This window comes from Bombina bombina, chromosome 6, assembly GCF_027579735.1.
Source record: "Bombina bombina isolate aBomBom1 chromosome 6, aBomBom1.pri, whole genome shotgun sequence".
In the NCBI taxonomy this organism is placed as follows: domain Eukaryota; kingdom Metazoa; phylum Chordata; class Amphibia; order Anura; family Bombinatoridae; genus Bombina; species Bombina bombina.
Window position 1 is genome coordinate 353,495,812 of NC_069504.1, and position 14,197 is coordinate 353,510,008.

At 41.9% G+C, this 14,197-nt stretch overlaps 1 protein-coding gene across 1 annotated transcript in view; it reads left to right on the forward strand.

Moving 5' to 3' along the window:
- LOC128664426 (M-phase inducer phosphatase 1-B-like) overlaps window positions 1-14,197 on the forward strand; it is a 510,343-nt gene that overhangs the window by 280,758 nt on the left and 215,388 nt on the right. The window contains exons 7-8 of the mRNA XM_053719257.1: window positions 13,391-13,495; window positions 13,593-13,655. Coding sequence (XP_053575232.1) covers window positions 13,391-13,495; window positions 13,593-13,655 — 168 coding nt within the window. The remainder of the gene's footprint in view (window positions 1-13,390; window positions 13,496-13,592; window positions 13,656-14,197) is intronic.

Sequence of the window (14,197 nt, forward strand, 5' to 3'; positions counted from 1 at the left end):
TTAAAGGGACAGATTTCTGCTCTGTCTATTCTTTTGCACAAACGTCTGGCTGAGGTTCCAAACGTTCAGGCGTTTTGTCAGACTTTAGTTAGAATCAAGCCTGTGTTTAAACCTGTTGCTCCGCCATGGAGTTTAAATTTAGTTCTTAAAGTTCTTCAAGGGGTTCCGTTTGAACCTTTGCATTCCATAAAGAAGAGTTTCGGAGTTATCTGCTTTACGGTGTGATTCCCCTTATCTGATTTTCCATGCAGATAAGGTAGTTTTGCGTACCAAACCTGGGTTTCTTCCTAAGGTAGTATCTAATAAGAACATCAATCAGGAGATTGTTGTTCCTTCATTATGTCCTAATCCTTCCTCAAAGAAGAAACGTCTTTTAAACCATCTTGATGTGGTTCGTGCTTTAAAGTTTTATTTACAAGCTACGAAGGATTTTCGACAAACATCTGCTTTGTTTGTTGTCTACTCTGGACAGAGGAGAGGCCAGAAGGCTTCGGCAACTTCTTTCTTTTTGGCTAAGAAGCATAATCCGCTTAGCTTATGAGACTGCTGGCCAGCAGCCTCCTGAAAGAATTACAGCTCGTTCCACTAGAGCGGTGCTTCCACATGGGCTTTTAAAAATGAGGCCTCTGTTGAACAGATATGTAAGGCGGCGACTTGGTCTTCGCTTCATACTTTTTCTAAATTCTACAAATTCGATACTTTTGCTTCTTCAGAGGCTATTTTTGGGAGAAAGGTCTTACAGGCAGTGGTGCCCTCCGTTTAAGTGCCTGCCTTGTCCCTCCCTTCATCCATGTCCTAAAGCTTTGGTATTGGTATCCCACATGTAATGGATGAACCCGTGGACTGGATACACCTTTACAAGAGAAAACAAAATTTATGCTTACCTGATAAATTTATTTCTCTTGTGGTGTATCCAATCCAATGCCCGCCCTGTCATTTTTAGGCAGGTGGTTGTTTTTTTTAAACTACAGTCACCACTGCACCCTATAGTTTCTCCTTTTTTCTTGCTTGTCTTCGGTCGAATGACTGGGGGTGGCAGTTAGGGGAAGAGCTATATAGACAGCTCTGCTGTGGGTGTCCTCTTGCAACTTCCTGTTGGGAAGGAGAATATCCCACAAGTAATGAATGAAACCGTGGACTGGATACACCACAAGAGAAATAAATTTATCAGGTAAGCATAAATTTTGTTTTTATTGAGGGAACAGAGATGGGAGAGTTTATGAAGTGTTTTTGCAGGTGTTTGTTTTACTTCTTACTTGTTGCAATCGCTTTTCAGCTCAGCTTATTGGCCCAATCACTTTTGCTGTGCTGCTGTTGGTTTTCATGCCGTTTTCAGGTTGGCATCATTTAAAAAAAAAAAAATTGTGGTCATGTGACCGCTCCTCTGCACTTCAGGTTTTTGGCTTCTCTGTTCAGATTAGAGTTTGCCGTGGCGAGTGTGGAGGCTGCATTTTCTTCTATCTACAGTGGCAAATGGATTTGGGCCGTTCCGGTAACTAGGAGGTGTTTTTTGCTACCTGGTGTGTCCGGTTTTCTGTGCTAGGGGGATAGCAACTTCTGGAGGGGTAAGACCTCAGCAGAGCTGAGGGTTTTAAGTGCTTATTTATGTTTTATTGCTTCATATAGATAAACTTAATTTGGCATTTAATTTTTTTCTTAATTGTGAACTGATACCCAATTATGGACACTAATACTGAAGTTGATTCATTTGAAAAATGCTTATTGTGTTTGGAGGCTAAGATAATTCCTCTTGTACAGTTTTGCTCTTAATGTTTAAATTAAACTTTAAAGTTTGAAGATAAGATGTCTCTCCCTGAGCCTTCTGTCTCTCATGATAGTGTTATCCTAGCTACGCCTCAGCTTTCCCCTCAAACTTCACATGCAGTGCCCTGCGGTTCCTCTCAACCTCCTTGGGTATTTTTTTACCTTGGGATTTTGCTGCGCAGATTACTTCTGCTGTTTCTGCAGCTCTATCAGCTTTTCCAAAGGTTTCTGGTAAACGAAAGAGGAAATCTAAACATATTGATGTTAGTAAGGCTGACTCCGCTAAAGCTGCCTTGGTTAGTTTGTCTCAATTATCTGATGAGGATGATTCTTCAGTGGCTTCTGAGGGGGAATTGTCAGATTCTGATACTATAGTGACAAATTCTGCAGATTCAGAGGAGATTAATTTCAGATTTAAGTTAGAACACCTTTTGAAGGAGGTTCTGCTACTTTGGAAGAATCTGGATCTGTTACGGAGAATCCAAAGAGGTCTAGTGACCTTAATAGGGTATATGATGTACCCTCATCTGTGGAAGTATTTCCAGTTCCAGACCGTATGGCAGATATTATAACTCAGGGATGGGAAAAACGAGGGATCCCTTTTTCCCCGTCCCCTGTTTTTAAAAAGAAGTTTCCTGTTGCTGACTCTATTCGTGACTCGTGTCGCTCGGTGCCCACGGTAGAGGGAGCTATCTCTACTCTATTCCTATTGAAGATAGTTGTTCTTTCAAGGATCCCATGAATAAGAAGCTTGAGGCTTTTTTCAAGAAGATGTACATTCATCTGGGATTACAGTTGCAACCTGTTGCTAGTAGTGCTACAGTTGCAGGGGCAGCATCTTATTGGTGCGATGGCTTATCTAATCTTATCCTAGAACAAACACCTATAGAGGAGATCCAAGACAGAATCAAGGCTCTCAAGCTAGCCAATACCTTTATTTGTGTTGCCAACATGAAAGGTTGGTTGCTAAGATTTCTGGTTTTATGGTTTTAGCTCGCAGAGCTCTCTGGTTAAAATCTTGGTCTGCAGATGTTACATCCAAGTCCAAGCTTTTATCACTGCCTTATAAGGGTAAAACATTGTTGGACCAGGCCTGACAGAAATTATTTCTGACATTACAGGTGGAAAGGGTTCTTTTCTCTCTGAAGTCTTCCGTTGATTCTAAATCAACATCAAGGGGCCACCCCGATCTTTTTAGTGGATCAAGTTGGGGGCTGTCTTTCTTTTTATCAGCAGGCTTGGATACGCAATGTCCCAGGTCCTTGGGCCATAGATATAGTATCCCACGGTTACAGAATAGGATTCAAATCTTGTCCTCCCAAGGGAAGGTTCCACCTGTCAAGGTTATCTGCAAATTAGATAAAGAGAGAGGCCTTCTTAAACTGTGTAAAGGACCTATCATCCCTGGGAGTGATTGTTCCAGCTCATCTAGAGGAACAGGGTCTAGGATTCTATTCAAATCTATTTGTAGTTCCCAAGAAGGAGGGCACTTTCTTCTACAAGGTACGACGAGTCCACGGATTTCATCCTTACTTGTGGGATATTATCCTCCTGCTAACAGGAAGTGTCAGAGAGCACCCCAGCAGAGCTGTATATATAGCTCCTCCCTTCCCCTCCACCTCCAGTCATTCTCTTTGCCTGTGTTATACTAGGAAGAGGTAAAGTGAGGTGTTAGCTTTATTTTTTTCAATCAAGAAGTTTTTTATTTTAAATGGTACCGGTAGAGTACTATTTTCCTCAGGGGGTTATGGAAGATTATTTCTGGCCTGAGGTTGATGATCTTAGCAGTTGTAACTAAGATCCACGCTGGTTCCCACAAGACTTCTGAAGGTAACAGATGAGACATCTTCAGTGTGGAGACCGGTTTCATGCTACAAGCAGCATTCAGGTATGTGCAGCCTTTTTATTTCTGAGGAGACTTGATATATCAGAATTGGCTGGCATGTATTTCCCAGTATGGGAATGGGGTAAGCAGTAATCCTATTATACAGAAGGGTGTTACTGAAGTCCCTGGATTTCATTTATAGATAGTTGACATTTTTTGGGCATTATATGACACTATGGGAGAGGCAAAGAAAAACGGTTCATAACGTTTTTATTTTTTGGCAATAACCTGTTTGATTACTGGTGTGTTTGACGGGGTACGTTGTGTTAACTTGTGTGTAAAACCACTTCCCCATGCGGTTGTGTTTGGGCCTACTCCGGCATCGACATTAAGGGGCGGGGCTTATTTTCACACGCTCAGATGCGCACTTCCTTCAGACTAGGCAGCAACAAGCATTAACTCTGGTGGCTCCTAGACTGTGTAACTCTGGTGTGGAGTGTTGGATAGTTGTTTTGAAGTACCCTGGGGGCAGGTAGGTGCCACAGCAGAGCTGTGGCGAGGTGCAGAGGGTATTTTTGACTGTAAACTGACAATTTGTTGATCTAAGCACTTTAGAGCTTTATTTCCCCCTTACTACTGGGGTGCAGTAATTTTTGGATAAACCAACGAATTTAATTTAAATTTGGAGGTAATTTAACGTTATTTAAGCAGTTTGGAAAAATTGTTAACTTTTTATTTTCTTAAAGGTGCAGTACACGTTTTTTCAAAAGTTTATTTTAAGCAATAAATAAATGTTTAAACTACTTCTGTGGTTATTACTAGTCTGTTCTAACATGTCAGAACAATGAGATTCAGATTCCTCAATGTCAATGTGTTTAGAAGCTATTGTGCAACTTCCTCTAACATTGTGTAACTCTTGTACTGAAAGAGCCTTACATTGTAAAGACCATATATTAGGTCAAGAAAGTGTGCCTAAGGATGATTCTCAGTCTGAAGAATCAGGATATGCCATCCAATTCTCCCCCAGTGTCACAACCTTTAACGCCCACTCAAGCGACGCCAAGTACTTAGTGCGTCTAATTCTTTTACTCTGCAGAAGATGGCTGCAGTTATGTCAACTACCCTTACAGAGGTATTATCTAAATTACCAGTGTTGCAGGGTAAACGCAGTAGGTCAGGTATTAATGTAAATACTGAATCCTCTGATGCTTTATTAGCTATTTCCGATGTACCTTCACAGTGTTCTTAGTTGGGGGTCAGGGAATTACTGTCTGAGGGTGAAATTTCAGACTCAGGGAATGTTTTACCTCAGACAGATTTGGACGCTATGTTCTTTCTTTTTTTTTTAATACATTTTTATTTGAGGTAAGATTATAACATACAAATAGAGAATTACAGCACTTTACATTGGCATTATACCATTGCTTGCAACAAAGTACATTTAACAGGTTACTCGTTAGAATTGCATATGAAGAAAAAAAAAAAAAAAACGCCTGCTATCTATATGTCATGTTGTTAGTGATATTTATAGTTGCTGTAATAAAAGAAGAGAGATGAACCTCAGATTTTAGTTGGTATCACACTGAGCATAAGTAATATCAAGCTAAAGCCCAGAATGAACAGTAAATAAACAGCGGACGCTATGTCCTTTAAATTTAAGCTTGAACAACTCCGTCTGTTACTTCGGGAGGTTTTAGCGACTCTGGTGGAATTACAATAGGGTCACAATCATCCAGCGAAATTGTGTAAGATGGATAAATATATAGAAGTACCTACTTACACTGATGTTTTTCCAGTTCCTAAGAGAATTTCGGAAATTATAAAAAAGGAATGGGATAGACCAGGTATACCGTTTTCTCTCCCTCCTAATTTTAAGAGAAAGGTAGAGGGAGCTATATCTACCCTAGCTAAGCGCACAACTATACCCATTGAGGACAGTTGTGCTTTCAAAGACCCTATGGATACAAAATTAGAGGGTCTACTAAAGAAATTTATTAATCAGGGGTTTCTTTTACAACCTACGGCTTGCATTGTTCCAGTAACTACTGCAGCAGCCTTTTGGTTTGAGGCTCTAGAAGAGTCTCTTAAGGTTGAGACTCCATTAGATGACATTTTAGATAGATAGAATTAAGGATTTCAAACTAGCTAATTCTTTTATTACTGATGCCTCTTTTCAAATTGCTAAATTAGTGGCAAAGAATGCAGGATTTGCTATCCTAGCACGTAGAGCGTTGTGGCTCAAATCTTGGTCTGCTGATGTCTCATCAAAAACTAAGCTTTTAGCTATTCCTTTTAAAGGTAAGACCCTTTTTGGGCCTGAATTGAAGGAAATCATTTCTGACATTACAGGAGGTAAAGGCCATGCCCTACCTCAGGATAAGTCTGTTAAGATGAGGGGTAAACAAAATAATTTTTGTTCCTTTTGGAACTTTAAAGGAGGACCCTCAGCTTCCTCTTCCACAAAGCAGGAAGGGAATTTTACCCAATCTAAGTCAGTCTGGAGACCCAACCAGAACTGGAATAAAGGTAAACAATCCTAAAAGCCCGCTGCTGCTACTAAGACGGCATGAAGGGGCGGCCCCCGATCCCGGACCGGAGTTTGTAGGGGGCAGACTCTCTTTCTTTGCCCAGGCTTGGGCAAGAGATGTTCAGGACCCCTGGGCACTAGAAATAGTGACCCACGGTTACCAATTGGAATTCAAGGATGTTCTCCCAAGAGGGAGATTTCATCTTTCAAGATTATCTGCAAACCAGATAAAAAGAGAGGCGTTCTTACGCTGTGTAAAATACCTTTTTACCATGGGAGTAATTTGTCCAGTTCCAAAATTGGAACAGGGACAGGGGTTCTACTCAAATCTATTTGTGGTTCCCAAAAAGAGGGAACGTTAAGACCCATCTTAGACCTCAAGTGTCTAAACAAGTTTCTCAGAGTTCCATCATTCAAGATGGAGACTATACGAAAAATTTTACCAATGATCCAGGAGGGACAATATATGACTACCGTGGACTTGAAGGATGCTTACCTTCATATTCCTATCCACAAAGATCATCATCAGTTTCTAAGGTTTGCCTTCTTGGACAAACATTATCAGTTCATGGCTCTTCCCTTCGGGTTGGCCACAGCACCCAGAATTTTCACAAAGGTTCTAGGGTCTCTTTTGGCGGTTATCAAACCGCGAGGCATAGCAGTGGCGCCTTATCTGGACGATATTCTGATCCAGGTGTCAACATATCATCTGACAAAATCTCACACGGACACAGTGTTGTCTTTTCTGAGAACTCACGGTTGGAAGGTGAACATAGAGAAAAGTTCACTTGTCCCACAGACAAAAGTTCCTTTCTTGGGAGCCATGAAAATATTTCTGACGAAGGTCAGAAAATTAAAGATTCTAAATACTTGCCGAGCACTTCAGTCCATTCCTCGGCCATCAGTGGCTCAGTGTATGGAGGTAATTGGATTAATGGTAGTGGCAATGGACATCATTCCGTTTGCTCGCTTTCATCTCAGACCGCTGCAGCTGTGCATGCTCGGACAGTGGAATGGGGATTATGCAGATTTATCTCCTCAGATAAATCTAGATCAAGAAACCAGAGACTCTCTTCTTTGGTGGTTGTCGCTGGATCATCTGTCCCAGGGGACTTGCTTCCGCAGACCCTTATGGGTGATAGTGACAACGGACGCCAGCCTTCTGGGCTGGGGTGCAGTCTGGAATTCCCTGAAGGCTCAGGGTGTTTGGACTCAGGTGGAGTCTCTACTTCCAATCAATATTCTGGAACTGAGAGCAATATTCAATGCGCTTCAGGCATGGCCTCAGTTGGCTTCGGCCAAATTCATCAGATTCCAGTCGTACAACATCACGACGGTGGCCTATATCAACCATCAGGGGGGAACAAGGAGTTCCTTAGCGATGAGAGAGGTATCCAAGATAATCTATTGGGCGGAGGCCCACTCTTGGCATCTGTCAGCAATCTACATCCCAGGAGTAGAGAACTGGGAAGCGGATTTTCTAAGCCGACAGACTTTTCATCCAGGGGAGTGGGAACTCCATCCGGAGGTATTTGCCTCATTGATTCTCCGATTGGACAAACCGGAATTGGATCTGATGGCATCTCGACAGAATGCCAAGCTTCCAAGATACAGATCCAGTTCGAGGGATCCCCAGGCCGAACTGATAGATGCCTTGGCAGTGCCTTGGTCGTTCAGCCTAGCTTATGTGTTTCCACCCTTTCCTCTCCTTCCACGTGTGATTGCTCGAATCAAACAGGAGAGCTTCAGTGATCCTGATACCGCCACGCAGGACTTGGTATGCGGATCTAGTGGACATGTCCTCTCTACCACCGTGGAAACTTCCTTTGAGACAGGACCTTCTCATTCAAGGTCCTTTCCAACATCCAAATCTAATTTCTCTACAGCTGACTGCGTGGAGCTTGAACGCTTGATTTTATCGAAGCGAGGATATCAGTACTTTGATACAGGCTAGAAAACTTGTCACTAGAAAAATCTATCATAAGATATGGTGTTAATCTTTATTGATGTGAATCCAAGGGCTACTCATGGAGTAAAGTTGGAATTTCTAGGATTCTGTCTTTTCTCCAAGAAGGATTGGAGAAAGGCTTATCAGCTAGTTCCTTAAAGGGACAAATTTCTGCGTTGTCAATTTTGTTTCACAAACGTTTGGCAGATGTGCCAGAGGTTTAGTCTTTTTGTCAGGCTCTAACCAGACTTAAGCCTATATTTAGACCATTTACTCCTCCCTGAATTTATTTCTCCGAGTTCTTCAAGGGGTTCCGTTTGAACCTTTGCATTCCATAGATATAAAATTATTATCTTGGAAAGTTCTGTTTTTGGTTGCTATTTCTTCTGCTCAAAGAGTTTCTGAGCTTTCAGCATTACTGTGTGATTCGCCTCATCTCATATTTCATTCTGATAAGGTGGTTTTACGTACCAAACCTGGTTTTCTTCCTAAGTTTGTTTCGGATAAAATTATTGTTCCTTCATTGTGTCCTAATCCTTCTAAGAAGGAGCATCTGTTACATTACTTGGACGTAGTCCGTGCCTTAATGTTTTACTTACAGGCAACTAAGGATTTCTGTCAATCATCTTCATTGTTCATTGTTTATTCTGGAAAGCATAAGGGTTAGAAAGCTACGGCTACCTCTTTCTTTTTGGCTGAGAAGTATCATCCGCCTGGCATATGAGACTGCTGGACAGTAACCTCCTGAAAGAATTACGGCTCATTCTACTAGGGCTGTGGCTTCCACATGGGCTTTTAAAAACTATGCATCTGTTGAACAGATTTGTAAGGCTGCGACTTGGTCGTCCCTTCATACTTTTCCAAATTTTACAAATTTGATACTTTTGCTTCTTCTGAGACTGTGTTTGGGAGAAAAGTTTAGGTCTCTGTCTTGTCCCTCCCTTTCATCCGTGTCCTGTTGCTTTGGTATTGTATCCCACAAGTAAGGATGAAATCCGTTGACTAGTCGTATCTTGTAGAAGAAAAGGAAATTTATGCTTACCTGATAAATTGATTTCTTCTACGATACGACGAGTCCATGGCCCTCCCTGTCAATTTGAGACAATTATATTTTTTATTATTTATAACTTCAGTCACCTCTGCACCTTTTAGCTTTTCCTTAACCTCCCTTCCCCTCCACGTCGGTCAAATGACGTGGAGGGGAAGGGAGGAGCTATATATACAGCTCTGCTGTGGTGCTCTTTGCCACTTCCTGTTAGCAGGAGGATAATATCCCACAAGTAAGGATGAAATCCGTGGACTCGTCGTATCGTAGAAGAAATAAATTTATCAGGTAAGCATAATTTCCTTTCTCGTCCCATTCTGGACCTAAAGTGTGTCAACCAATTCCTCAGAGTTCCCTTCCTTCAAGATGAAGACCATCCGTTCTATTCTTCCTTTGGTCCAAAAGAGTCAGTTCATGACGACCATAGATCTGAAGGACACCTATCTTCATGTTCCTATTCACAGGGATCATTACCAGTATCTACGGTTTGCCTTCCTGGTCAAACATTTCCCGTTTGTTCCCCTACCTTTTGTCCTTGCTACAACTCCCAGAATTTTTACAAAGGTTCTGGGGGATCTTCTGGCAGTGGTGAGGTCCCAGGGTATTGCTGTGGCGCCTTATCTGGACAACATTCTAGTTTAAGCGCCATCTTTTCATCTAGCAAGATCTAATACCGACATGTTGTTGTCCATTCTACGTTCCCACGGGTGGAATCTGGGAAATAGTTCCCTTGTTCCAGATACAAGGGTTTGTTTCCTGGGAACATTCATAGATTCCCTGTCCATGAAGATCTTTCTGACGGACGTCAGAAAATCCAAGCTTCATGTTGCTTGCCTGTCTCTCCAATCTGCTATTCGTCCATCTGTGGCTCAATGCATGAAGGTGATTGGACTGATTGCCTCCATGGACATAATTCCTTTTGCTTGGTTCCATCTGAGACCTCTGCAGCTATGCATGCTCAGTCAATGGAATGGGGACCACTCAGATCTCTCGCAGAAGATCAATTTGTATTCCCCTACAAGAGTCTCACTCTTATGGTGGGTTTCACAGGACCATCTGTCTTGGGGCACATGCTTCCTGAGGTTTTCCTGGGTGACTGTGACCACGGGTTTCTTAAAGACACAGGGTCTGTGGACTCCAGAGGAGTCTCTTCCAATAACCATCTTGGAGTTGAGGGTAATTTTCAATGCTTTAATAGCTTGGCCTTAACTAACTTTGGTCTGATTTATCAGATTTCAGTCAGACATCACCTTGGTGGCCTACATCAATCATCAGGGAGAAACTCTGAGTTCCTTGGCAATGAAGGAGGTGTCTCTCATTCTCCAGTGAGCGGAGTCTCACGATTGCCATCTTTCTGCCATCCACATACCAGGGGTGGACAACTGGGAGGCGGATTTTCTACGCAGGCAGACTTTTCATCCCAGAGAGTGGGCTCTCCACCCAAAAGTTTTCACAAGGATAACTCTCAGGTGGGGGGTTTCGGAGATGGATCTGATGGCGTCTCGACAAAACGCCAAACTTCAAAAGTACGGTTTAAGTTCAAGAAATCCTCAAGTCGTTCTGGTAGATGCTTTAGCGGTTCCTTGGAGCTTCAATCTAGCATACCTGTTTCCTCTGTTTGCGTCGCTTCCACAAGTAATTGCTTGCATCAAACAGGAGAGAGCTTCTGTGATTCTAATAGCTCCTGCATGGCCTTGCAGAATTTGGTTCACGGATCTGGTGATGTCATCTCTTCCGCCATGGAGGTTACCTTTCAGGAAGGACCTTCTACTTCAGGGTCCCTTTCTTCATCCAAATCTGGTTTCTCTAAAGCTGACTGCTTGGAGATTGAACGTCTAAGTTTATCTAGACATTGATTCTCTGAGAAAATCATAGATACTATGCTTCAGGATCGTAAACCAGTTACTCGCAGAATTTACCATAGGGTATGGTGTAAATACCTTCATTGGTGTGATTCAAAGGGTTTTTCTTAGAACAAACTTAAGGGTTCTTCGAATTTTGGCTTTTCTTCAGGAGGGTCTGGAGATGGGTTTTTCAGTCTGTACTTTAAAGGGTCAGATTTCTGCTCTGTCTATTCTTGTGCATGAACGTCTGGCAGTTCTGGCAGATGTTCAGTCTTTTGTTCAGGCCTTGGTTTAAATCTGTTGCTCCTCCTTGGAGTCTTAACCTTGTTCTTAGGGTTTTGCAGCAGGCTCCTACTTTGAAACAAACACGTTTCGGCCGTAACACTGGCCTTTCTCAATGTTAAGTAAAAACTGACAAGCCGAAAATGCGGTTATTACAGCCTTTTAAACGTCCAACTAACCGCTTAGCCAATTCAAGTGCGGGACGCCTTACCGCCCCTCCCACCCTTCGTAGTGGCCCACTGATAGGACAAACTAAGGGTGTGACCTGGAATTGCTCATCTAATAGGTCCCTAGTGATGTTAAAGCAGCGTCATCACACACCCCTTCTCCCCTCTGTTTATCGCTGCGAACACTAAGAATGCATTATCCCATTACGTATTTAACGTTATGTGATCCAATACTTGTGTATGATACAAACATTATGAGGGTGAACAGAGACAGTGTCTAAAAGGTGACTGATTCACAGGTTAGTTATTACTCCAGATTGGCTTACGCATAACCATAGCGGTTACGCTCCAACATATGTGTATAGTATAATCAGAGCACATATCCGAAAAAAATCAAGTTTAAAGCAGTAAATTCCATCAGTCACCTTAGATCACCCTACTTAAAGTGTCACCTAGTTATTAATTGGTTGCATCTATGGAAATGGTAATATGCATTCATGTTGGGTATACCCACAAAATTAAAGGAAGTCCCAAAAATTGTTTTCGTTCATGCCATATGGCATCACACAATTGAGTCTAAATATCCACTTTGTCTCTCTGCAGCAGTACTCTTTCATTATTACCACCTCTTATTCCCGGTCTCAAACTTTAGAGTCCCTAGCACTTCCAAGCATTTGTGTTACCATTATGATGCTGAAGGAAGTGCTTAGCCTATCTTGGAAGGTTTTGTTTCTTCTTGCTATTTCTTCTGCTTGCAGAGTTGCCAAACTTTTGGCTCTGCAGTGTGATTTCCCCTTACCTTATTTTTCATGCTGATAAGTTGGTCCTTCGTAAGCTGGGGTTTCTCCCTAAGCTAGTGTCGGATCGCAGTATTAATCAGGAAATTGTTGTTACTACTTTTTGTCCTAGCCCTTCTTCCCAGAAGGAACGTCATTTGCATAACTTGGATGTTGTGCATGCTCTTAAATTATACCTTCAAGCAACTAAAGATTTTCGGCAGACTTCTGCCCTGTTTATTGTTTTCTCTGGTAAGCGTAGGGGTCAGAAGGCCACTTCTACCACTCTTTCTCTATGGTTGAGAAGTGTTATCTGTTTAGCTTATGAGACAGCTGGACAGCAGCTTCCTGAGAATATTACGGCTCATTCTACTAGAGCTGTTTCATCTTCATGGGCTTTCAAAAATGAAACTTCTGTGGAGCAAATCTGTAAGGCGGCCACTTGGTCCTCTATTCATACTTTTTTCCAAATTCTACAAGTGTGACACTTTTGGGGGAAAAAAGTTCTTCAAGCGGTGGTACCTTCAGTTTAGGTCCACCTGTCTTTGTTCTCCCTCCCTATTCATTCTGTGTCCTCTAGCTTGGGTATTGGTTCCCACTAGTAATTAGAATGTTTTGTGGACTCTCCATGCCATAGGAACGAAAACAAAATGTATGCTTACCTGATACATTTATTTATTTCCGGGCATGGAGAGTCCACGACCCACCCTTATTCAAATTAAGAGACAAGTTTTTTTTTTTGTCTAGTCCTCAGGCACCTCTATACCCTTGTGTTATCTTTTTCCTTTTCCCTTCGGCTGAATGGCTGGGGGTTATAGGTAAGGGAAGTGACACTTAACAGCTCTGCTGGGGTGCTCTTTGAAGCCTCCTGCTGCCCAGGAGTGAATATCCCACTAGTAATTAGAATGTTTCGTGGACTCTCCATGCCCAGAATGAAAGACATTTATCAGGAAAGCATACATTTTATTTTTGGGTTTGCATACTATGCCTTTTTTCACATTCTTATCAGAGTTGAAGTAAAAAAAAAATATGAATTCTTAATTTGTCTTTTGTTAAAGATGATTTGCGGATTGAATGCAATACAAGTTAATAAAATGTTACTTTTTTGTTTCTGCTTTCACAGTGCGTGTTTTACTCATTACTGTAGTGATAATTTACCTACTATGTGTTGATTGGAATTTTAATCATACACCTAATTGTTTTCATATTCAGGGTGGTACTCCTTTAAAGAAGACACTATCTCTATGTGATGTTGATATTTCCCAAGTTTTGGATGAGGACTGTGGTCACAGACACCTTATTGGAGATTTTACCAAGGTATTTTTAGTTCAATACAATACAATACATAACACAATTTTTCTTTAAATTGGAGTATTGGAAGAAACCATTTGAGACCTTAATTTTTCTCACACAGGTCTTTGCTTTGCCAACAGTCATGGGAAGACACCAAGACCTTCGGTACATCACTTCAGAAACGGTACGTAATGTGTTCCTAAAAAAATGCTTAACTTGAAAAGGCATGAGGTAAAAGGGACATTAAACCACTGAGTACAATTACAGCACTATGAAGGTAGCTGGTATAGCTCTGCATCTTGATACTGGGCGCTGCCTTCTTGGTATGCATGTATTATTGCGTCCTGTGACATTAGCCGGAGGCAAAGATTCCCAAACCCCAAGAACGCTATAAAACCCCTCTCACCTCACTGACATCTCAGTCTTATCTTTGCCTTTGCTGGAGGAGGTTAAAGAATGAGGATGTGCAATTGATTCATCAGTGAGAGGGGTTCTAAGACTGAGTTGAGGCCCATTTCCCCTCAAAGTACAGTGTTTGTCAGGAAGAAGGATGTATCTGTAGTATATGTAGTGGCATATATTTAATCTATTTGGATTTAGTCACCAGCCTTTCCGCGGATGCTGCAGGGACTTGTCCTTTGCGTTCTTCTGTTGGTTTGTCGATTATACTCTTTTTCCACTGCTGTTTTATTTTGGCACTGGTTTTCGCTTCCTACTGGTTTCCTC